General features: G+C 33.8%; 4 protein-coding genes across 7 annotated transcripts; 3 read left to right on the plus strand and 1 right to left on the minus strand.

The window, feature by feature from the left end:
* The first annotated feature begins 2,549 nt into the window (after positions 1–2,549).
* Positions 2,550–4,234, plus strand: LOC110653390 (diacylglycerol O-acyltransferase 3). Its single transcript, XM_021808996.2, has 2 exons — positions 2,550–3,059; positions 3,238–4,234. Exons 1-2 carry the CDS (start codon positions 2,685–2,687, stop codon positions 4,081–4,083), a joined length of 1,221 nt encoding a protein of 406 aa, XP_021664688.2. The 5' UTR covers positions 2,550–2,684; the 3' UTR covers positions 4,084–4,234.
* Positions 4,235–4,586: 352 nt separating this feature from the next.
* LOC110653389 (probable leucine-rich repeat receptor-like serine/threonine-protein kinase At3g14840) lies at positions 4,587–13,277 on the minus strand. 4 transcript variants are annotated; one of them, XM_058152553.1, is made up of 24 exons: positions 12,883–13,271; positions 12,604–12,781; positions 12,136–12,207; positions 11,964–12,032; positions 11,814–11,885; positions 11,622–11,693; positions 11,452–11,523; positions 11,279–11,350; positions 11,094–11,165; positions 10,939–11,010; positions 10,779–10,850; positions 10,520–10,591; positions 9,886–9,951; positions 9,066–9,131; positions 8,926–8,961; positions 8,792–8,835; positions 8,243–8,619; positions 7,980–8,175; positions 7,628–7,774; positions 6,783–6,901; positions 6,464–6,674; positions 6,118–6,355; positions 5,429–5,579; positions 4,587–5,154 (listed from the first exon to the last, which is right to left on the minus strand). In XM_058152553.1, the coding sequence occupies exons 1-24, from the start codon at positions 12,998–13,000 to the stop codon at positions 4,780–4,782; spliced, it is 3,039 nt and encodes a 1,012-aa protein (XP_058008536.1). In that variant the 5' UTR covers positions 13,001–13,271; the 3' UTR covers positions 4,587–4,779. The 4 variants fall into 4 exon arrangements, with proteins under 4 accessions (XP_058008536.1, XP_058008537.1, XP_058008538.1 ...); XM_058152554.1 differs by lacking the exon at positions 11,622–11,693; XM_021808995.2 differs by lacking the exon at positions 4,587–5,154 and having other exon boundaries at positions 5,570–5,679; positions 12,883–13,277.
* Positions 13,278–16,764: 3,487 nt separating this feature from the next.
* LOC110653388 (protein transport protein SEC23 A) lies at positions 16,765–22,176 on the plus strand. Its single transcript, XM_021808992.2, has 6 exons — positions 16,765–17,283; positions 17,421–18,442; positions 18,702–20,522; positions 21,373–21,489; positions 21,575–21,646; positions 21,740–22,176. The coding sequence occupies exons 2-6, from the start codon at positions 17,963–17,965 to the stop codon at positions 21,875–21,877; spliced, it is 2,628 nt and encodes an 875-aa protein (XP_021664684.2). The 5' UTR covers positions 16,765–17,283; positions 17,421–17,962; the 3' UTR covers positions 21,878–22,176.
* A 418-nt stretch (positions 22,177–22,594) lies between these two features.
* Positions 22,595–23,329, plus strand: LOC110653299 (uncharacterized). The gene has a single exon (XM_021808851.2). The coding sequence runs from the start codon at positions 22,595–22,597 to the stop codon at positions 23,327–23,329; it is 735 nt and encodes a 244-aa protein (XP_021664543.2).
* The last annotated feature ends 200 nt before the right edge of the window (positions 23,330–23,529 follow it).

A 23,529-nucleotide genomic window follows, 5' to 3' on the forward strand; every position in this document is an offset into this window, starting at 1 on the left:
ATGATAATCTTGTAATTCCATTTAAAATAAGGATGGGTTTGGCACGAGAGTAATAATTGTTATCCTTATAATTTTATGTTGTTTAAATACTTAAAAATATTAAATTAATTTTTCACCTCATGTATATATATATGCACACTTTTTTAAAGAGTTATTTATTAATCTTGAGATATTTAAATTAATAATTATGATTATAATTTAAAGGATAATATTTAAATTTAAATTTTTTAACCTTTTATCAAATACATTATAAAAGTAGAAGCCATAGCCATATCTTTAATGTTGAAATAGACTCGTGTGTTCAAATTAAAAGACCAGAAATCTGTCTAGAATACAAATTCGAGTTGAATTTATTAGTTATCATCGACTACAATTAATGAAAATTTATGAAATTTTAACTAAATTTTTTCATGTTGTCAATTCTTTTATTCTTATAAGATACTATATAATTTAAATTTTTCTTTTAATTTTTTAAATTTATTTTTTACTAAAAATAAAAATGAACAATTTAAAATTTTATAATTAATAATTTAATTTTATTTTTTTTTTATTATATTAAGAATTAAGAAATTCAACTTTTTTAAAATTTTTATTAAAAAAAAAAAAAAAAAAAAAAAAATATAAAATAAAAATTTTTTAAAAATAATTTATTCACATAGCAATTGGCTAAGTCTAGCATCAACAAAGTTTTATTTATTTATTTATATTTTTAATTGGAGAGGGATAAAAATAAAACAATAATAATAATAAAAGCAAACCCTGATCTAATTGTAACACCAGATGATATAAATTATGATTTGGACCAAAAATACCAAATTTTAAATCAAAATAACAAATTAACACCAAGAGAATTAGGGTTTAGGGCTGTTCAATTGGGAACACCGGTTCCTCCAAGATGAAATTCATTAACCTTATGGTATTTGGAGGCCCCTTTGCCATCTTCAAAAATTTTCGCTCTAAAATTAACAATTTCACGTTTTCAATCCCTATTTTTCTTTCAATTATTAGGTTTTGGACAATTACTTTAAGTAGGACCTAGGGATATGATGTACCTGCTTCGCATTTAAAATTTTAAAATTATTTTTTTAATAAAAATATTATTTTAGATATTATTAAAAAAATAATTTTGAAAAAATAATTTTATTATTTTAATATTTAATAATTATAATTTATTAATTTTATTTTTAAATTATATTTTAATATTTTATAATTAAAATATTTAAAAAATAATTTTTTAACAACTTCAACGGTAATATCAAACAGACCCAATATTTTCCGGTGAACCTCAACCACATTGTGTGTGGTGCAGATACAGGCCAATACGTCTATTGGTTAGCGTTATATATCTCAACACTTCGCTTGAATTATGATTCTTCTACTTACGAAATGGGCCTGAAACTAGAAATCCTTTGGATTACCCTCTTCACTATTGAGCTAGAAATAGTTTATTTTATTAATTAATTTTTATTAAAAAAATTAATTATTAATCAACATTTTTAATTTTTTCGTCCTTAAAGCCATTAAATATTCAAAATTTTTAGAAATTAAAAAATACATTATATATATATATAAAAACTAAACTTTAAAAATAGTTTTATACTTATGTGCCACCTCACTTAATTAGAGAACTTAAAAAATTAACATGTATCACATTTCTTTTTTTACTTTTGTATCTTTATATGAAAATAAATTTATCATATTAAATATTATCATTTAGTTAAATATTTTAAATTTTAATTACTAAAACATTATCTCAAACATGAAAATAATAATTATTTAAAATTCTATATACTAATTTATTGAGAATATTAAAATTTTTAAATTTATAATTTCGGACATTATAAAACTCCACTAATTATGTCATATTTTTTTAAAATAAAATATTTTTCATTATTTTTTTATTAAATTAGAAAAATAATAAATTATTTTATAAAATTATATTAATATATATATATATATATTTAAACAATTATTAATAAATTCTAAAAATTTAATTTTTAAAACACCTTTCATATTTAAAATATAAGAATTTTAATAATAATATATTTTAGTCAACTTATTTAGTTATTATTACCTAAAATTTAATATAATTTTATAATATAATTATAAAAATATAAAATATATATTAATTTATATTATTAAAATAAAATAATAAATAATCAACATATTAAGGACTAATTTTTTTATAGTTCGGAAACTCAAAAGAAATGAGCATGGGAAATATTTTCTCAATTATGGAAAAGAAAATATTTTTTTTTTGGGAAAATATTTTTCACTACTTACAAAGATGCACATACGTAATCAAAATAGAACATACATACGTGGTTTGTGTTTCCAGCTGGCGCAATCTACACCGTCCAATGAAACATTTAGTAATTCCCCACCGCTCGTGGGAAATAAAAGTCGTGTCCAACGCGCAGCGATTAGGAGAAGCACGAGCGCGCCAGAGCCAATCAACGGTGGCCATCCATGTCAGCTTCAGATTCTCAGGTACCAATCACAAATTGCCACGTCTCTTCACATTTACTTCCAGGCTTCCAGCTCATCTCCCTTTCCCTGGGGGATACAGAATTAGAGACAGGAAGGACACCGTTAATCGAATCCTAAACCTGTTCGAACTTGAATTTTGCTTCTTCCTTCTTATATAAATTTCTGCCCCTTTTGCTACCAACTCTATAGCAAACATGGAGGCCGCTGGAGTAGTTTCCTCCCCTGCTCTTCGCTTCTCCGACGCCGGAGTCGATAATCGCTCTTTGAAATTACGTTTCCGTCAACTGGGTATGGTAAATTCTAGAGTATCATTCAAAACCAGAGATGATACAGGGATTTTGAGTCGTGGATTTTCTGATTCTGGGCATATGCAATACTATGTGTCCCCGTCTATGGGTGGAGGAAAGAAGCAGAAGGAGAAGAGTAAAGAGATAAAAACAGACATGAAGAAAAGGTTGAAGTTGATCAAAAGATTGTCCAAAGACTTGGACCTTTTTGGCCGTACGGTAACTGTTGAAGAATATGGCAGCCGTTTGGTGCATGATTTCAAAGGGAGGACGCTGCTTTCGGTCAGTTTGAGAACTCTTCTCGTTTCTTTTTTTTTCTCCTTGTCAAAAGATTTTAGGAAGCCATGAAAAACCCAACATTTTTATCTGATTGATTTTCATTATTTATGTTGGGTTTTTGTTGATCGTGATATTTAATTGATTATTTTTAAGTACTAATGTGATAGTTTCTTCAATGCAGGATGCAACGGAGGTTTTGCTTGCAGAACTGCAACAACTTAGATCAGAGCAAAAGGAGCAAAAGAGAAAAAGAAAAGAAGAGAAAGCCCGGCGGAAAGCCACATTGGTCAAAGCCAAGGCCAAGGTTGATGCTGGATCATCCTCCTCCTCCACAAGCTCTTCACCAGAGTCAAGCGACAGTGATTGTGGAGTGGTAATGGGCATTAGCAGCTTCAGAAGCAATGCTCTGAAGCAATTTATAGACCACGAAATAGAACAGGAACAGGAGAATAATAAAGAACAAGCCACATTGGCCGAAATTAGTTCATCGAATCAAGAAGAGGAACAGAAGAATAATAAAGAACAAGCCATGTCGGCCGAAATTAGTTCATCGAATCAAGAAGAGGAACAGAAGAATAGTAAAGAACAAGCCACATTGGCCGAAATTAGTTCATCGAATCAAGAAGAGAACAACAGTTTCAGTCTTCGAAGTCTCAGAGAAGATTGCTGCAATGAGTGTAGCAGGTCAAACAACTCCATTGATCATGAAACTAGTGGCATTGCATCAGGCAGGAGGATTGAGATTTGCATGGGGGGCAGGTGCAAGAAGTTGGGAGCACTTGCATTGTTGGAAGAATTTGAGAATAAGGTAGGAACGGAGGGTGCCGTTGTGGCGTGCAAGTGCATGGGGAAATGCAAGAACGGTCCTAATGTGAGGGTTCAAAACGAGAGTGCAAAAGGTTCTGTGCAACCTCCGACCAATCCTCTACCATTGTGCATTGGAGTAAAACTGGAAGACGTAGATGAGATTGTTAGAAATTTTCTGGGCAAAGACAGGAACGATAATTGTCTAATGGCAACCTCTTAAAGAGACGCGTTTATTTTCTGAATATTTCGTTAATTAGCCTTTTTTGGGTAGATTCTAATTGTGAGGACTCAACATTCGTTTTCTTAGGGTGATTTCATATGTTACCAGAGAAATTTCATACATTTCAACATTACTTTAGTTTTGCTGGAGAGACTATCAGTTTGATGAGTTGGGCTTTGTGAGTCGAGTCTTTTTGCAGCATTAGAGTTCATCAGGAGGGTCGACTGTGCCACCAAATATGGATAGTAAGATCTTGATGTTGCGGTTTAAAAGTTTATTCTTCATAATTTTCATTTGATGTGAAGACATGAAGTAAATAGATGATATATCAAAATAAAACTTATTTAGGCAGCTAGTCTCCATCAGTAATGTCTATTACTCGCATATCAAAGAAAAGTAAAAAATTCCCACTACAGTGTCTGTTACTTAAAGATTCCTACCACATATTTGTTTTCTGGGTAGAATTTCATCATATGTTTGACAAAAAAAAAATCTGGGTAGAATTCCAGTAACATTAATTATTATTGCAGCTTCATAGCACAGCAATTTTCCATTGAAACCAAACAGCACCTTTCCTCTTTATTTACACTGCACAAGTTATTATAATTGCTTAAGTTCAGCAAATTGGATAAGGGAAAGCATCTCAAGCCAGAAATTTGTACGCCATGAAAGTTGATAGCAGCATGAATTTTTACACTATTGAGAATCAGGATTAAATGTGTTAAGCTCCTGAGCACATATAGATGATGAGGCAATTAATGATGCATCTGATCCATGAGAGGACTGAGTTTTGCTCGAACTATCATGTGAAATTTGATCAAACTTGTTCCTTGAACCTTCAAAACCCAATCCATCACCATACATACTAGGGCCCACGACCACTTCATGAACAGCAGTTCGGCCTTCAAGCATACTTACTACTTCAGACATTGTAGGCCTGAGTGCAGGTGAAGAATTAGCGCATAGCAATGCTACTTTTGCCATTCTGACTATTTCTTCCTTCTTGAACTTGGACCCCAATCTGGGATCAACCAGCTCCATTAGGTTTCCCCTTTGTTGCAAAAAGAGAGCCTGAAATAACCACAGAGAAGAGAAATTGTACAGAAAAAAAGTAAAAGTATAATAATAAAAGAGATTCTTTCCACATTTCCTTTTGCAGTTCAGATTAAATTTATTCTTGCTAAGCATAAGTGCCAATCTGTGACATGGCGTGCAATGTCAATACAGGGAAAATGCAAAGCTAAACTAAGCGTGAAATATCTGAATGGTATTCAACAGTATGGTGCATTAAGTATGGCTTTTATTGCATGCATCAAAACTCAAAGGGAAATGCTAGAGATCTTACCCAATCCAGGAGAGAGACAAAATTTTCATCTGGTCTGTATTTCATGTTGCTTTTCCCAACAACAATTTCCAATGCAACAACCCCAAAACTGTAAACATCTGCCTTATAGGTTAAGTAGCCATATAACGCGTATTCTGGTGCCATGTATCCTCTGCACAATAAAATTTAATCATGTGATATTTTCTTCACTAAAAACATCTGCCTTATAGGTTAAGTAGCCATAAAACGCGTATTCTGGTGCCATGTATCCTCTGCACAATAAAATGTAATCATGTGATATTTTCTTCACTAAAACAATTAAAAAAAAGGGAATACCACATTGCTAAGGATATCCCATTGCTCAAGTGGCAGGATGTGCAGTCTTAACCTATATTGCAAGGAGGCTGTTTCCACATTAGTGAAATGTTAATTTTGTGATTATGTTGTAATGGGTTTTATGCCATTACACATCCACCACAGCAGAGTAATCATTTTTAAACACTTGAAGGAGATTATTTTTGTTTGCAAATGCAAACTAATAATAATCACTGTATTATTGTGGTTTACCTTCAAGACATTGGGCATACAGGACTACCTATTTGCCACATGCTTAGAATTGTGATTCAATATTAGATTAAAAAAAAAAAAAAAAAAACAGAAGTATGGTACTGAAAAGTTCACAGTAAATATTAGTGAAATGATCAGCTCACATAGTTCCAGCAACCCTGGTGCTGATGTGTGTGTTCTCCTCTTCATCAAGCTTGGCCAAACCAAAATCAGAAATCTTAGGGTTTAGGTCCCCGTCAAGGAGTATGTTAGTAGCTTTGATGTCTCTATGAACAATTTTCAATGCAGATTCTTCATGCAGGAAGGCTAGGCCTTTTGCTATGCCAACACAAATCCTTTGCCTTGTAGGCCAATCCAATTTCAACTTGCTTTCCTCTGTGCCTATTACCAACACACATAAGCAATCAGTAAAGCCCACCACCCTAATTCTTACCATAGGGGATCAAGTTGAACAAACTACATATTGCATGAACTGAAAAGTAAGCTTACCAAACAATGCATGTGCCAGGCTGTTGTTTTCCATGAACTCATACACCAACAATAATTGATTCCCTTCAACACAGCATCCATACAATCTAACAAGATTTGGATGTTGTAAAGCAGAAATCATGCCTATTTCATTCAAAAATTCTCTATTTCCCTGCTTTGATTTGGAAGAAAGTTGCTTAACAGCAATTATGGTACCATCTGATAATGTTCCCTGCAATAAAGATATAATAACAATGTTGTTGCTTCAGTTGACTCTTCACTTGCTAAGGGGACAAAAATAGATAACTAATTCTTAAAGAATGATAGAGTAGTACTATACCTTGTAAACCGATCCAAAACCACCTTCTCCAATCTTGTTAGCTGGATCAAAGTTGTTGGTAGCAGCTTTAATTTGTCTGAAGGTGAAAATGCCAGTTTGCAGATCTAAACCTAGTAGTTCTGTACAAGGAACAAGACTAAGGAGTTGAATAACTTCCTAAGAATTGGAAAACAAAAAAAAAAGTGGGGCGGGGGGAGAACAATGAAAGTGACGAAAAGAAGAACCTGTTTTAGACTTGTAAATTTTGAGCAAGTTACATTAGCATTTGACTTGCTAAAATATTATCCTCTCTCTTATTGGAAACCATATCATGTACAAGAGAGCAACAGAAAATAAAAAGGATAGAATTTGCATGTCTATCAAGTTATGTGCACTTCTTCTCAACAATTTATTTAAGTACACTTTTGTAATTTCAAAATTGCTAGAATGTGGAAAATCTTAAAACTGAATGGTTTTGAGGATCTTCTTTGGACTTTCTTCAATCCCTGAAAATTGTGTCATCATATTTATTCAAAAGTTTTAAAATCAAATTTTGATGCAGGCAATGATCTGAAATTTACCTGATGACCAATTCACTTCAAATGGTCATCATTGTGATCAGGTATGGTAGAGAAAGGCAACCATGTCTAACATATGCGTAATTTCAGTTTGCCAGTTGGCCCAATTCTTTGTCAAGAGAAAATGCATCCATTTATTGATATAATACAATAAGTAGCAGATAATTTCAATAGAGCAAGAAAATAATATCTATAAGATTACACAGCAATAAAATGTTGTAAATTATTGCATTTATATAGTGATTGAATATAAATTCTTCATTCATTTATTTAATTTATATTCAGTACCTTGTTCTTTTGTTGCCCTGCCTCCCAGACAACCTTTCCACCAAAGAGCGCTCACGATAATGAGAATGAGGAACAATGGCAAAACAACAGCTCCAGCCACAATGAATTTCTTCCTTTTGCTTCCGCTGGAACTGGGTGGCTTGAAGTCTATGCAATATTAGAAAAACCAAGACCAATGATTTTCAAATTACAGTATATGTACACAAATTCACACAAAGGTGCAATGTATCCCATGCAACATTCAAAAAATTGAACTGCCTCTAATTTATCAATATGTATCTCATATGTAATTCTAGTCCATGGCCATGCAAGATAACACAATTTTATAAAAAAAATAAGAGGTACAACTTGCCAGATTCCACATCAATTGCAGATATAAGAGGACCATATGTTCCTCTCTTTGGGACAGCTGTTGTCCCTTTCCCAGCCCAATGAAAGTGAATCTCTAAACTTCCATCTTTAACGACTGCCTTAAAATCCCGAATGATCACCTTATCCACCCCTTGTGCTTCCTTTACAATATTAAAATCCTTCAACACACGTTCCCCCTACAATATGAAAATTTAATCAAACCATCTTCTGCTACAAGTAGAGGATATAAATGAAATTAATTACCTGCACATAAACATCAAATATGCGACTCCCAAGACCATAGAAGGATCTATTATCCCTCATTACTATCTCTGCAAAGTGAAGCTTCACATTGTAATTCCCATTACCCAAACAACGTACATAGTATGTAAGGGAGAGAGGAGAAAGACGTGCTCTCGTGTACAATTCAGAATTCTTCATATTGAGAATAGACAAGTTTTGTGCTATGTAGTCACTTGAGGATCTACTTTTATCCCAGAAATGTCCAGTATTACTAATTTCCCAACCCTCCTTAATGGGAACATATTTTGCTGCAGCTCCTGACTCTTCATCTGCTTCATAAGTGATACTTCCAACAGTAGTTGCACCTCCACCGCAATTTATATGCAATGAATATCTATCTATAAGGCCATTGAAACACATTAATAATGATTAGACACTAGCAAATGTAAAAGAAGTGACATGGATGAAAATAACAAAAATAACTTTTTAATTTTCTCTTTTGGCTCCATTCTCCAATGTGAAAACCAAAGAGGAAGTACACCATGTATTTTGATGCAAAAGTATGATTACCTTTTGAACAAGCATAGCTTTTCAGGCACTCGTCGGCAACCTTTCTAAAAAGATTTGTATAAGAAATAAGTATCATCTTATGTAAAAAAAGTGAAAACAAGATTTCATAGATGTTCAATAAAGCAGAATCTTACGAGTTGTTTGCTCCTGAAGAGCTTTTAAACAAATTTCTGACAGAAACAAAATGGTAGGGTTAGAAGGTATGAATTAAACTGACATTGTTAAAACAAAGAAAAGACCCAGAAAGAAAAAAAATGATGTTCTTAGTTCTTACAGTCTATCTCGACAAGTAGTTGGCAACGTGCTTTCAGTAAAATTATTGCGAGAAAGGTCTATTTCACTGCACAAAAACATTAAACTCCTTTTAATATGTTTTGTCCAAAGGTTAAAACTTTTATCAATTTAGAATTGATAGAAAATTACAATTGGGAACTATTTCAACTATTTAGATACAGATGCACACAAATCTTTACCTTCTCATATCACTGGAAGAAGAACAATTCTTTAACCGTTTTGAGCTACATTTGATTTATCAATTACCAATCAATGTGATTTTTTAAGTACCTGGAACTCTACTGTGATCAGTCAGATCTAATCACAAGTCTGGCCCAAGCCTAGCCTCAACTTTGCGAAGCAGTTATTAACTATATTAATTCCTTTTTTTCTCACTTTTTTTTCCCACTGGAAGCCAATTGGGCTGGGCCACACAATTGGGGTAGACGGAAGCCTTCCCTCTACTTAAACCTAACCTTGCCCAAATCAACAACAAAACAACATTCCTCATTCAAAATTGAACACATATTTTCCCTTTTTTCCCACATAAAACAAGAAACAAATTGAAGTTATCAGTAAAATGAGATGAATTCACTTTTTCCATGTTGGGAATCTGCAGCTGACGTGAAAGAGGTAAATTTTTGTCCAAATTAGGAATTTGCACACACAGACACACACTAATGTAATGCTTGTTAGTTTAAGTGTGCAAAACTTATTAAAGAATCAGAAGCATATGTTTCCCTAGGAAAAAATATTCAAATACATATAATGAACATAACTTCACACAACAAGATATACAGGAATTAAGAAAAGACACATACGCACGAGTATCTCCATTCTTGATCCAGTCTGGGATGGGTCCAGAGAGCAAGTTGCTTGTCAGATACCTATTCATTAGGCAGCATCATGTCATTTTGTTAGACACTAATCATCACAATTTGGTGAAGCAGAGAAATCTAGAGAGCAGGGATAGGACAAAGGCAGACTTACGCACTGTAAAAGGCAATTGCTGACTTTCAAGGAAGTAAATGGCAATTAGTATGTTCTCAAGTGGGTTAACATCATATGGTATTTTCCCCTTATAGCAGGAAAAAAAAATTGTGCTCAACTTATCTTCAGACATCATTACTATTTCAAATGGCTTACAGAGTAAGGGAGTAAATTTCAATGAGAATAAAGTACATATTTTCATTAGTGATTCATAAATTGAATTACTTGTTCAGGGTAATGGCCATGCAAGGGATAGGGGCATCCTTGTAAAGTTGAATTCATGTTGTATATTTCAATTGATCATATAATTAAAGTTAAGCTTTTGTATCTACTAGATATATCATTAATTTCACTAAAATCTTAAGCTAGGAAAGGTTAACTTACATTGACTTACTGCTATGGTTTTCAGAAAGTTCAAAGCAACTATCTATAGAGAAGGATCCCTCATGAAACTAAAAAACTTACACATTTTCCATGCTTGTCAGACCTTCAAGATTTGTTGAAAGATTTCCTACCAACCTGTTGAAACTGAGATCTCTGCATTGGAAACATTTTTCTTAAATCAAGGTGCATGTATCATGATAACAAAAATCCTTAACATTGTTTATAGGAAAAATAATTAGCAAAATAAAATCTAAAGAAAGCATAGCTACAACTGTCTTGATACTCTAATTCTTGTAGAAGCGAAGGAAATGAAAAATGGGATAGAGGGAACAAAAATTACAAAATTTTCAGCTTCGTCATTGCTGCTACATGAAGTGGGATAGGTCCAGATATATTACAACTCCTCAACATCCTGCAATAAAAATATTTCATATAAGCTTAATTACTGAAGTAGAATTATTCTTATTTTAGAGCATCCGCCAATGTCAATAATGACTCACAAAAGCTCAATATTTGTCATATTTTCCAAGTGTGGAAACCCTGAGCCTCCTCCATGTAAGTCACTAATCCTTCTATACGACAGAGAATAAAACATAATTACTAAATATGCAATTTTCAACTTTCAAAAGCACATAACTTGCGAGGCATAACTTACAGTTCAGTTAAATTATTCAAAGCAGAAATGCTAGAAGGGATTGGCCCTTCAAGACCACTAGCTTGGATCTCTCTGTCAGAATACCATTCAAAAGGGTTTTAGATTTCCCCTTACTAAAAGAAAAGAAAGGAAAAAAAAAATTCCATTCCAAGGATTAAGAATTTGCAATAGGAAGGAGTACGCACAATTTCTGAAGATGTTTCCAGCTTTGAATAAAACTGGGTATTTTTCCAATGAAGTTGTTACTGCTAATCCTACTGCATAAGACCCAATATAAAACTAAATTTAGAGATTAATTTGATAAAGAAAATCCAAAACTAACAACAATGCAACAATGACAATCGTTAGAAGGATTTACAGCTCTGTTAGTTTGGTCAAATTAGTGAGAGCCGGTGGTAATGTTCCAGTCAGATTGTTTGCACTGAGAATGCTGCAAGTAACAAGACCAATTTAATGTAAGTTTAGTATTTTAGTATTGTTTATTGAAATATGATAATATTTTCTGACAAAAAAGGTTAAGGGGCTGACAGAATCTCCAAATTAAACAAGTTTCCTAGTTGAAGGGGAACAGTTCCTGAAAACAGATTGTTCTCGATGCTCCTGAATAAATAATACCCCAAGATTATCACATGCTAATCAATTAAACCTTTGAATTATTTTACACTAGAAATTTATATAAAAAGAGAGAGAGAGAGAGAGAGAGAGAGAGAGCTATTTTACAAGGCTTTAAGCGTGGTAATATTTCCCAAATAGCTTGGGATTGATCCTGTTAGGCGGTTCACAGAAAGGGACCTGTGGCATATGCATTCTAATAATTCAGTAAGAGAATACATTGGCTACCCTAACATTGACTGACAGACATTAACTTACAGTAATTCCAACTTTGTAGAAGCCCATTCACTTGTTATATTACCACTAAGGTAGTTCCGAGTAAGATCACTGTAAACCAGATGAAATATTCATAATTGAATTGACGTTTTCAGTCCAATTTGCAGTGTTAAAATAAGTAAACAAAATGACTGAAATTAGAAAAACCTCTTACAGGTTCTTGAGGTAAGGTAGTTTCACAATAGCACGAGGCAGCACACCAGCAAGATCTTGCCCTTTGAGAAATCTGTATCACAAGAATGCAATAACTATGAATTTCAAAACTAAAGTTGGTAGCAATTTAAAATTTTAGCAACCTAAATCCACTGCTATGAATAAAAGGAAAATGAAAAATCGGATTGTAACTGCCTATTGGCCAAAAAGAATACCAAGAAACCTAACAAGTAACAACAGAAGCATTAATTATACCCTTTCAGAACATGTATCAGTATCTTCTGGTTCTGGCCCAATGGCTCCTAAAATCACCACAATCTTACTTTCTCGAATTAACTTCTGCTAATCTTTTTTTTCATATCACGAGATAGAAATTGACAAATATTGATTCATTGAAAATTATAATCCGCAGTTAATTTGAGCATCGAGTAAGAAATTATAGGATGTGTAGGCGAAGAAGGGATCGTACATGCTGACAACGTGGCATTCGCCCTGCGGATCGGAGCAGTTGCAGATTACACTGTTGTTGTACAATGGCCTGTCCTTTGATATTGGTGTGACCCAACTTGTGTCATTACTGCAAGGATCTACTTTGAAGTTCCAGTCTTGCTTGCCTAATTGGGTTGCTACTTCTTGTAGAGCTTCGACTGCACGCGTATCAAGATCGTCACTTTCTTTACTTCTCTTCAATATATTTTTTTGGGTATGTGGGAAGGGAGAAGAAAAGAAAGAAAACCCATTGGTGTACCTTCATTTTGAGGAAGAAGCTGCGCTTTAACTTTGATTGCTCCCATGGCCATGACAATCAGCAGTATAATCATAAGTGAGCCAAACATGGTCTCTAGAATTTCACCAACTCTTGCCATCTTTCTCCTTCTCCCCAGCAACTTCTTGCACTTGTTGAGCTGAATGCTTGCAAAATACAATGCAATGGTCCGTATAGATGTAGATGATATTCCTCTCCCCTCTTATAGCTTTACTTCACTGTTACAGTCCGTTCTTATGGGGGAGTGCAAGGCTTTGAGATTTCTAAAAATCAAGATTTTATTTTTAAATAAGTTATTTATGTATCTATTATTGTCAAATTTATAGAGAGTTAGAGTCAGACGGTCCACTGATAAAATTTGATATGGTCTGAAAGTTCAACCATCCATTTTAGCCGTCATTTTTGAAATCACACCTGCTTGCTTTAATGCTTTGTTTACCTTAAAGAGACATGGAAAAGGGGTCTCTGCAACCTGTGAAGAGTTTCTTGATAATGCTTATCCTCGATCTATTGGCGGTACGGCACCACCTTTTGAAGAATCCCCGTGAAGGACGCGACCAGGTTTTAAATTAATTTTTAATATATTATTAATTCTATTCAGTGACAGAACTAATAATTTAACTTAAAAAATCTAATTAAAATATATAATTTATTAACAAATTAATTAAAAAAATTAATTAATTAATTATGATAATTTTATATAATTAATTGATAAAATTATTTTTTAAATATAAAATAAAAATATTTAATAAATACTCAACTCAACTCAACTCAATTTTTATCCAAAAAATTTAGGGTCGACTATATGAATTCACTTTCTTCACTCTGAACGATTTTGGATTAAATCCTCATAAATGTGTAATGCTTCTAGGTTATATTGTACTACTCTCCTTCAAGTCAATTTAGGTCTACTCCTTTTTTTTCTTTATATCACGTAATGTGTTCTACTTGTCTAACTAGAGCCTCCGTATGTCTACGCTTCACATGACCAAACCACCTCAATCTTCTTTCTCTCAACTTATCTTCAATTGGCACCACTCATACCTTTTCTCTAATACTCTCATTACGACTTTATCTAGTCTAGTATGGCCACTCATCCAACTTAACATTCTCATATCTGCAACTCTTATCTTAGATGCATATGACTTTTTCAATGCCCAACACTCACTATCATATAACATAACCGGTCGTATGGCTGTACGTTAAAATTTTCCTTTCAATTTATTGGGAATCTTACGATCACATAAAACTCTCATTGCACGTCTCCACTTCAACCATCCGGCTCTAATCCTATGACTAACATCCTCCTCACATCCCCCATCTACTTGAAGGACTGAGCCTAGATATTTAAAGTGATTACTTTGGGGCAGTATCACTCCATTCAAACTAACTCCTTCTCTATCATCAGTTTGGCCTTCACTGAACTTGCAATGCATGTATTCTATTTTCGTTATACTTAACTTAAAACCCTTTGACTCTAAAGTACTTCTCCAAAGTTCTAGCTTTCTATTGACTCATTCTCGTGTCTCGTCTATCATAACAATATCATCCGCAAACATCATGCACCAATGAATACTCTCTTGTATATGTTTCGTCAGTTCATCTAAAACTAATGTAAAAATGTAAGGGCTTATGCGCACAATAATAGTTGCTCCTTTATGCATATCTTTCAATACTTGTATGTACCTAATAGATACCCTCTTTTGTTCTAACACATTTCATAAGACCTCTCTTGGAACACTATCATAAGCCTTCTTCAAATCAATAAAAACCATGTGTAGATCTTTATTGATATATGTGAAGGAGGAGGAATGTATCTTTCTTCACATCTCTATATTTCTCCATCAAGCTTCTAACGAGAAATATCGCTTCCATAGTTGAACGACCGGGCATGAAATCAAATTGATTGAGAGAGATAGAAGTATCATGACGTAGTCGATGCACTACAACTTCATAGTATGGCTCATGAGTTTAATTCTCCTATAATTTGAACAACTCTGTATGTCTCCCTTATTTTTAAAAATAGGTACTAAAATACTCTTCCTCCATTCATCAGACATTTTCTTTGAGTTTAGAATCTTATTAAATAATTTAGTTAATCATGCCGCTCCCATATCATGATTTAGTTAAATAATTAAGTTTTTTTAAATTAATTTATTAAAAATTAAATGAAATTACTCTTAATTTAAAAATATAATTAATATCATGAATTACTAAATTTAAAATATATTAATAATTTAATATTAAAAAATTTATCTAATTTATTTTAATTTTATTTTTTTTTAAATTATAAAAAGAAAATTTAATTATTAAATAAAATAAATAACATGATTTATTTCTAAATTTTGAAATAATTTTTTTTAACTTAAGTATGAAGATATTTTAGTAAGACAAAAAATTACAAAATAGCAATGATATTACAAGAAAAAAATTACTCATGTTTTAAATTGATAAAAAATAATGAGAGAATAATGTTATATTTTCTTTTACTGATATTGTTCAATAATTTCAATTTTAAAGAACATAAATCAGTGATCTTGAATTTGTTGAATGAGAAAAATAATAAAATAAAATTGATAAAGATTATAAGATAAAGAGATAATAACGATTTAATTTTTTTTTAGCAAGGTGATTTATATTTTACCGTTAGTATCTTTTTGTAATAAATAATTTAGAATTTTTTTATAAAATTATTATTAAACCTTTTAAAACTTTTAAAAATTTCAAAGATCGCTTACTCACAAAAATTTAACATAAAAATAGAATGTTTTTTTAAAATTATTATTAAATCTTTGAAAATTTTCAAAATTTCAAAGGCTTCAATGCCCTTTTGACCACAACATGGCTCCAGCAATGGTTCTAATAATAAAATTAGACAAAACTTTGGATGAACCAATATTAAATTAATTTATTGAAATTAGTATATATGTAAAATTTAAAAGTTTAAATATTTTAGTTTTAAATTTAAAAATGTTCAGATTAAATAACTCTAAATTAATACTAATATTTTAATTTCATCTTTATTTTTATAGACATATAACATAAAAATAAACTATGCATGATCAAAGTTCAAAATTTTATTAATTTATTAAAAACAATGTAGTAAAATACATTTTTAAAATTATTGAAAAAAAGAAAATTTATTTTTTTATGCTAATAAACCCATAGAAAACCATTTGCAGAAATAATACCACGAACATATTAGGGTTGACAACGAGTAGAGTACCCATGAAAATCACTCTATCCAAATCTGAACCTAAATCCGATTAATATTATCAAAATCCAAATCTGTCTCAAATTCAATTAAAATTTATTATCAACTACCCGAACCCGTCCCAAATCAGATTATTATTTCATAAAAAAATCTGAACCTATTTAATTTTATATATTTTAATTAATATTTTGTATAAAAAATTATTTTGATTAATAATATATATTTTAAAAATTTAATAATTTTATAAAATATTTAAATTTTATTTTATATAAAATAAATTATATAAAAATTTTTAAGCATTATTATAAAAAGTATATATTTTATATTTAATTAAGTATTTATATAAATAAATTTAGATAATAAATTTTAACATATAAAATTTAAACTCGACCTGAATTTGATACGATTATTAATTTTTAAACTTAAACTTATCTAAAATTTAATTATATAATATTTAAATTTATTTTATTAAAATTTAATTAAATTAATTACCTGAAAAAACTCGACTTATTATTATTCTCAAGGCATATTAGACATATTGTTTTCTTTGGAATAGATTGGTTCAATAATAAATGAATAGGAGCATTTTTGAAAAGTTTGGCCATGATAAAGATGGAGTGAAATCTTTTCATGTATTAAAAAGGAAGAGAAAAAAAGCAAAGTTGTTCCTAAGATAGATAGGGCATGATTGAAACACGGCTCTAAACTTGAAAGAGTAAATGTGTCGCACACTGTGCGCGTAGCATCAGAGGACCGAAGAGTGAGACGTGTCGTTATCCGGTTAGAGAAATTACGGCAGAAAGACGGTGGTTGGGGGTCGTGCAGAGTAAAACGCCGTCGTTTTTGTTGTGTTGTCATTAGATTGCAAAGGAATCTAACGGACCTGGCATCCGGGTGCCTGAACTAGGATCCCAACGACGTCGCAGTGAAAACATAAAACGAATGTTTTAATTTTACCGCATATTGAAGTATGAATCGATGTTTTTGCAGCGTCTCCCATCCCTTGCCATAAAAGAAATGGACTGAGAACGAGAAGAGCTGTCTCTTAACTGATGAAGTCAAGTCGGGACCCAAGACCCAGTACCCAGAATCCAAAAGTTTTTCCATTGTGAAAATTTTAAAAAAGATTATTCTGCTATTTCTCTCAATCCTCGCCCCCTCTCTCTCAGGTATGTGTATTCCGTTTCCCTCAGCTCAATTTTATCAGATGTCAATGTCTCTTTGTATAACCCTAGATCTTTTTTGACAAAGTTGTTAATTCTCCTCCCCTTATATATATATATATTCTCTGTTGGTTGTATTTCAGTGTGCAAGAGGGATTTAGTGCGCAATTGTGCGGAGAAAAGAGAGCTCGCTGGTCAGGTTTTGATTACATGTCCTTTTGCTCCATTCCACTGACTTTTACGTTGAAGGTGAAATTTTTGTGCTTTGTTGAAAATTCTTGATTGGGTCTTGACTTACATTGGGATACCTTGAGCTGCGTTTGGATCAAGATTCATTATCGGTCCTTGATTACTTCTTGGGTTCAAGGTCGTATTGAGGGTTTAGGTTTCTCTAGAGTGCCAATGCCTCGTCTTGTCCTGCGGTAAATAAGGATTGGATTAGAATGCTTCAGCAGCATGTGTAGCAGTAATTCGTATGTTTTTTTTTTTTTTCTGTCATTTCTTGATTAAACTTTTATGAATAACCCATTGAAATTCACTGCAGTCTCAGGGCCCTTACTCTGAAGTCTGAACCTCTTGTCATTGATTTTCAGTTAGAATTGTTTATAACTTTCTTAAAAATCTGATATTTGGTTTTGGGATCTTGAAAGTTCTTTCTCTTCAATAAAGAAAACATTGAATTTCAATGGCTAAACAACCACAACCTTCCCTTGGGTATCCTCTCACTGTTACTCCTACAAACCCCGATACATCAACACCTCAACCTGAGAAAACTCCAATTCCTCCCTCTCCTCCAATGCTACCTGGAGCCCCTAGATTTCCTTCTCCTAATTTGCAACAAGATCAAAACCCTTCTCCCTCAATCAAAACTCCAAATTTACTATCACCATTCAATGGGATAAAAAGTGGAAGCCCGATTCCTCATTTAAGCACTCCCCCTGGCCCTCCTGTTTTTACGTCACCAGTCCGGCCCGCTGCTGTGCCTTTTCGGACTTCTCCTGCAACCCCTCAGCCAGTTGCTTTCTCGACAGGATCCTCATTGCCCACATCATCACCACCCCATTTCTCAAATGGGTCAGTAGAGTTGCAGCACCAAGTTCCCCAAGCTACAGAGGATTCAATATCCATTGAGGAATTACCATGTGTCTTATTCTCTGCTCACAAGGTATCTCTTTCATTCTCTCTGGTACAACTGAAGGCAACAGTTTATGTATATATATGTTTTTTAAAGTATCATTGTTATGGCTTTGCTGACAGAATTTAAAATATCATGTATTCATGACTCATGAGATTCTTGTTGCATTTGGTTACTAATTATAAATATCATTCTTGAATTATTTTATCTATATTCTCTTAATCCCCCAAACCGATATATGTTTTAAATCTTATGGGTTATTTTTATTTGGCTTATATTTGTCAATTAGGTGCTGAAGCAGAAGAAACTTGCAAATGTATCCAGTTTGGGTTTTGGGGCTTTGATTTCTCCTGGGAGGGAGATTTCACCAGGACCTCAGATAACACAGCGTGATCCCTATCGTTGCCAAAATTGTGGAGCTTATGCAAATCTCTATTGCAAGATATTACTTGGTTCAGGCCAGTGGCAATGTGTAATTTGCAGGAAATTGAATGGAAGTGATGGCGAATACATAGCTCCAAGCAAAGAAGATCTTCGTCACTTACCAGAAATGTCATCACCCATGGTTGACTATGTTCAAACTGGGAACAAGAGACCTGGTTTTGTTCCAGTTTCTGATTCCAGAATGTCTGCACCCATTGTTCTTGTTATAGATGACTGTTTAGATGAACCACACCTGCAACATTTACAAAGCTCCTTGCATGCGTTTGTCGATTCACTTCCCCCTACAGCAAGAATTGGAATCATATTGTATGGCCGTACAGTATCAGTTTATGATTTTTCAGAGGAATCAATGGCATCTGCTGATGTACTTCCTGGTGATAAATCACCTTCTCAGGAATCCTTGAAAGCATTGATCTATGGAACTGGCGTGTACTTGTCACCAATGCATGCTTCAAAAGAAGTGGCACACCTAATTTTTTCATCATTAAGACCGTATAAATTGAACATTGCGGAAGTTTCAAGAGATCGGTGCCTGGGTACTGCAGTTGAGGTTGCACTGGGTATAATTCAAGGACCATCTGCAGAAATGTCTCGAGGTGTAGTCAAACGGGCTGGAGGTAATAGCAGAATTATTGTGTGCGCTGGTGGGCCTAACACTTATGGCCCTGGATCTGTCCCACATTCTTTTAGTCACCCAAATTATCCTCATATGGAAAAGATGGCATTAAAATGGATGGAGCATCTGGGTCACGAAGCTCTTCGACACAATACAGTGGTTGACATTTTATGTGCTGGAACGTGTCCTGTTAGAGTTCCAGTTTTGCAGCCTCTTGCAAAAGCTTCTGGGGGTGTTTTGGTTCTTCATGATGACTTTGGAGAAGCATTTGGTGTAAACTTGCAAAGGGCATCTACTAGGGCATCAGGTTCCCAGGGATTATTGGAGATTCGGTGTTCTGATGATATTCTTATTACTCAAGTCGTGGGTCCTGGTGAAGAGGCATACGTAGACACTCGTGAAGCTTTCAAAATTGACACTTCTCTCTCAATTCAAATGTTAAGTGTAGAAGAAACCCAGAGCTTTTCTCTTTCCATGGAAATTAAAGGAGACATCAAAAGCGACTGTGTATATTTCCAGTTTGCAATTCAATACTCGGGCATTTATCAAGCTGATATTTCAAGAGTTATTACTGTTAGATTGCCTACTGTTGATAGTGTTTCTGCATATCTTGAAAGTGTTCAAGATGAAGTGGCTGCAATCCTTATTGCCAAGAGGACTCTCTTGCGAGCTAAAAACTATTCTGATGCACTTGATATGCAAGCAACAATAGATGAGAGAATTAAAGACATTGCTTTGAAATTTGGGTCCCAGGTACCTAAGTCAAAACTTCATCGATTCCCCGAAGAACTCTCATTGTTACCAGAGTTCCTTTTCCATCTTAGAAGGGGACCACTTTTGGGGAACATTGTTGGACATGAAGATGAGAGGTCTGTGTTACGGAATTTGTTTCTCAATGCGTCCTTTGATCTTTCACTCCGTATGGTAGCACCTCGTTGTTTAATGCACCGGGAAGGGGGCACTTTTGAAGAATTACCTGCTTATGACCTAGCAATGCAGTCTGATACAGCTGTTGTTCTTGACCATGGTACTGATGTCTTCATCTGGTTGGTAAGCTACTTAACTATTATTTTTGTTGTTATAGTATGGCACAGTTTTTGATCCCTGGTTCACAGTTTTGATCCCTGGTGCTGCAGATTTATTGATTAGTCTTTTAAAAATGTTTTTTGCCATCTCGTGCCTATGACCTATGTATTTTTGAACTTCATGTATATGCATGTGCCTCTGCATGTGTGTATGTGTATGCATCCATGCATCTGTGCCACTTTGAGAGGGAAGGAAATTCAATAATATGGAGGTGGATGTAATGCCTTGAGAGTAATATGTTTTCTCTACCTTATTGTTGCATAGTTTCAAATGATTTAACATTAAGAAAAATATTTACTGGAAGAAAATATTTGTGATAGATGCTTAGCTGAGTTCAACTGAGATTATGGAAGAAAATATCAAGAAGAAAAACATAATCCAAGCATTCATTGCCTTCTTGCTAGCCTAGGTCCTTATAAATTACTCTTGTGGTAACAGACTTCCATAGACGTTCTTAATGTCATTGATAACTGCAGAAATCAAATGGGCCATGCAATTAATCTATCCAATGTTGTCATTGCCTGTAATATTATGACAGTCTTACACATCAATGGGAAACATTCTGTTCATCCATCTTCAGACCTGTGTGTTGATTTTCACATTACAAATGCCATATCCTAAATAGATCTCTGATTATATCAAAAAAGTGTCACTACAAGAAGATTGTCTGTCAGACGGAGCCTAACCGCTTTAAATATTTTCCCCACATCCTGGATTTCCTTTCCGTCTGTTGAGAATCTCACTGACTTGAATCATATCATCTTAACTGGTCACTCCCTATTAAAGACATTTTCCTGATAACTGGTAACCACAGGGTGCTGAACTAGCTGCTGATGAAGGAAGAAGTGCAGCAGCTTTGGCAGCTTGCAGAACATTAGCTGAAGAGCTCACCGAATTGCGGTTTCCAGCTCCTAGAATCCTTGCATTTAAGGTACTTTTTGCATGATTGTCTTCCTCAGTGTTTTCTCTTTGCAGTTTTATCGATTAATTGTTCCATATATGTGTATTGATAACAGGAGGGGAGCTCTCAAGCTCGATACTTTGTTTCTCGCCTGATACCAGCGCATAAGGATCCTCCTTATGAGCAGGTGAGGATGGCAACAAGTGAAAAAAATCTCTTTCTTCATCAGACAACTGCACTCACTTTTGAATGATGTAAATTCAATCTGTTTTGATTGCAGGAGGCAAGATTCCCACAGCTTCGATCTTTGACAACAGAACAACGAACAAAGCTAAAATGCAGCTTTATTCACTTTGATGATCCTAGTTTCTGTGAGTGGATACGAAGCTTGAAAGTGGTGCCACCAGAACCAAGTTAAGTAGTAACATTCTGCAATTTAGGGACTAGCGTACCTACAGAAAGAATCTTAGGAGCTGCATCCTACTTTTGGCCAGTGGAAATCTGTCTTCTATTCCTATCTTTTTCTTCTCTGCTCTGTGGTCAAGGGAATTTTTCTTGGATGATATCTTTGAAGATCATCTAATCTTTATTTTTTATTTTTCACATAGGAAACATCTATGCTTGAGTGTTAAAAGTTTTGACATTGTTCTGCCATCATATTTTGTTTATCCATTGAAATGCTTTGGGGAAGCAATAAAAATTTCCTTTCTTGATCCATTATCCTCTCAGCTCTCATGTCGCAGTACATATGATCTTTCAGGCAAATAACAATAACACTGAAACCTGGGGAGGTGAATAAACTAATTTTGGTCTTGCATTAGCTATACTCATGATTTTTATTAGATTAATTTTCTTTATAGATTGAGAATTTGGGCAATTCCCCTACCTTCTAAGATTTCAGTCTTTCTTTGGAGTGTGTTGAGAGGTAAGCTGCCGTGTGGAGAAGTAGTAAATAAGAGAATATCCATGATTTCTTCTGACAGTCACTTCTGCAATTAAAAGGAATTGTTAAGACATTTGTTCTTCGATTAGTCCTAGAGCCAAGGCAGTTTGGATAAACTCTCCTATCAGAGTCCGATCCCCCATAATTAGTGGAGTTGATATGATGGACTGTATAACCAACTTATTTTATCCTATGTCAAATCATGATAGCCAAGATGACCTCATTCAGCTTGCGGCTTTCCTATTGTGGTTCATCTGGAAATGCAGAAATGCTCTGGTATTCAATGGTCAAAACCAGCCTCCCCACCAAGTTATCCAGGCTGCTATCTCTTCCCAATTGGAATTTAACAGGGCTAAAGATTCTGCTTCTCCATCTCAAGTTAGAGCAGATACCCTCAGAACCATTTTTTGGTTCCCTCCCACTAGAGGCACACTGAAAGTTAACTTTGACACTGCAGTGGACTCAAAAAATGGAAGAAGTTCAATGGGTATAGTTGTCCAAGATCATTCTGGCAACTGTGTGGACTGGTATTTCAAAGTCTATCCTTATTTGTCGGACCCTTTAATTCTAGAGAGCATGGCTTGCCGAGACTCCATTTCCTTAATCCTTAACAGGGGTTTTCAGAGAACTATTGTAGAAGGTGACTCTGATATCCTCATTAATGCAATTCCGACTCAGTGCCCTCCATCAGGTATTGCTAGTTTGGTTAATGATATCCAACAAATGTCTCAATCCTTGGATTTTCTTTCTTTTAGTGTTGTTAAGCGTTCTTGTAATAGGGCAGCTCACTGTTTAGCTCAGAAGCCTTTGCATGTGCCTTTTTGCCGTAGAAATGCTGTTCTTCAATACATTATACAAAACACTTCTGCAATAAAAAAAAATGTAGCATCGCCACTGTACTCTTCCATGACACCGCCACTACTTTAGCATCCACATCTCACATTAAGCACTCCCCCCCACCCTAGAGAGGTCAATGGAATTTAAATTTATATTGAAACACATTATCTCCTTTTTATAATTAAATTATTTATATCTTAACGTAGCCTCAATATGTCCTTTTTTTTTTATTTATCTTGTGGGATTTTGATGGGAAGTGGATTTGCAATTAAATTTTTTATATTATTTAA

The sequence above is a fragment of the Hevea brasiliensis genome, chromosome 9 (genome assembly GCF_030052815.1).
Source record: "Hevea brasiliensis isolate MT/VB/25A 57/8 chromosome 9, ASM3005281v1, whole genome shotgun sequence".
NCBI lineage: Eukaryota > Viridiplantae > Streptophyta > Magnoliopsida > Malpighiales > Euphorbiaceae > Hevea > Hevea brasiliensis.

What these genes read in the sequence shown, in the direction of transcription:
- LOC110653390 (XM_021808996.2), top strand. Translation starts at nt 2,685, where the DNA reads ATGGAGGCCGCTGGAGTAGTTTCCTCCCCTGCTCTTCGCTTCTCCGAC. An exon ending in AAGGGAGGACGCTGCTTTCG is followed by an intron (nt 3,060 to 3,237) that starts GTCAGTTTGAGA and finishes TCTTCAATGCAG; the next exon opens with GATGCAACGGAGGTTTTGCT.
- LOC110653389 (XM_058152553.1), bottom strand. Translation starts at nt 13,000, where the DNA reads ATGGCAAGAGTTGGTGAAATTCTAGAGACCATGTTTGGCTCACTTATG. An exon ending in AAGCTATGCTTGTTCAAAAG is followed by an intron (nt 8,620 to 8,791) that starts GTAATCATACTT and finishes ATGGCCTTATAG; the next exon opens with ATAGATATTCATTGCATATA. An exon ending in TTGTCTCTCTCCTGGATTGG is followed by an intron (nt 5,155 to 5,428) that starts GTAAGATCTCTA and finishes TGGTTATTTCAG; the next exon opens with GCTCTCTTTTTGCAACAAAG.
- LOC110653388 (XM_021808992.2), top strand. Translation starts at nt 17,963, where the DNA reads ATGGCTAAACAACCACAACCTTCCCTTGGGTATCCTCTCACTGTTACT. An exon ending in TCTTATTCTCTGCTCACAAG is followed by an intron (nt 18,443 to 18,701) that starts GTATCTCTTTCA and finishes TTTGTCAATTAG; the next exon opens with GTGCTGAAGCAGAAGAAACT. An exon ending in AGGATCCTCCTTATGAGCAG is followed by an intron (nt 21,647 to 21,739) that starts GTGAGGATGGCA and finishes TTTTGATTGCAG; the next exon opens with GAGGCAAGATTCCCACAGCT.
- LOC110653299 (XM_021808851.2), top strand. Translation starts at nt 22,595, where the DNA reads ATGTCAAATCATGATAGCCAAGATGACCTCATTCAGCTTGCGGCTTTC.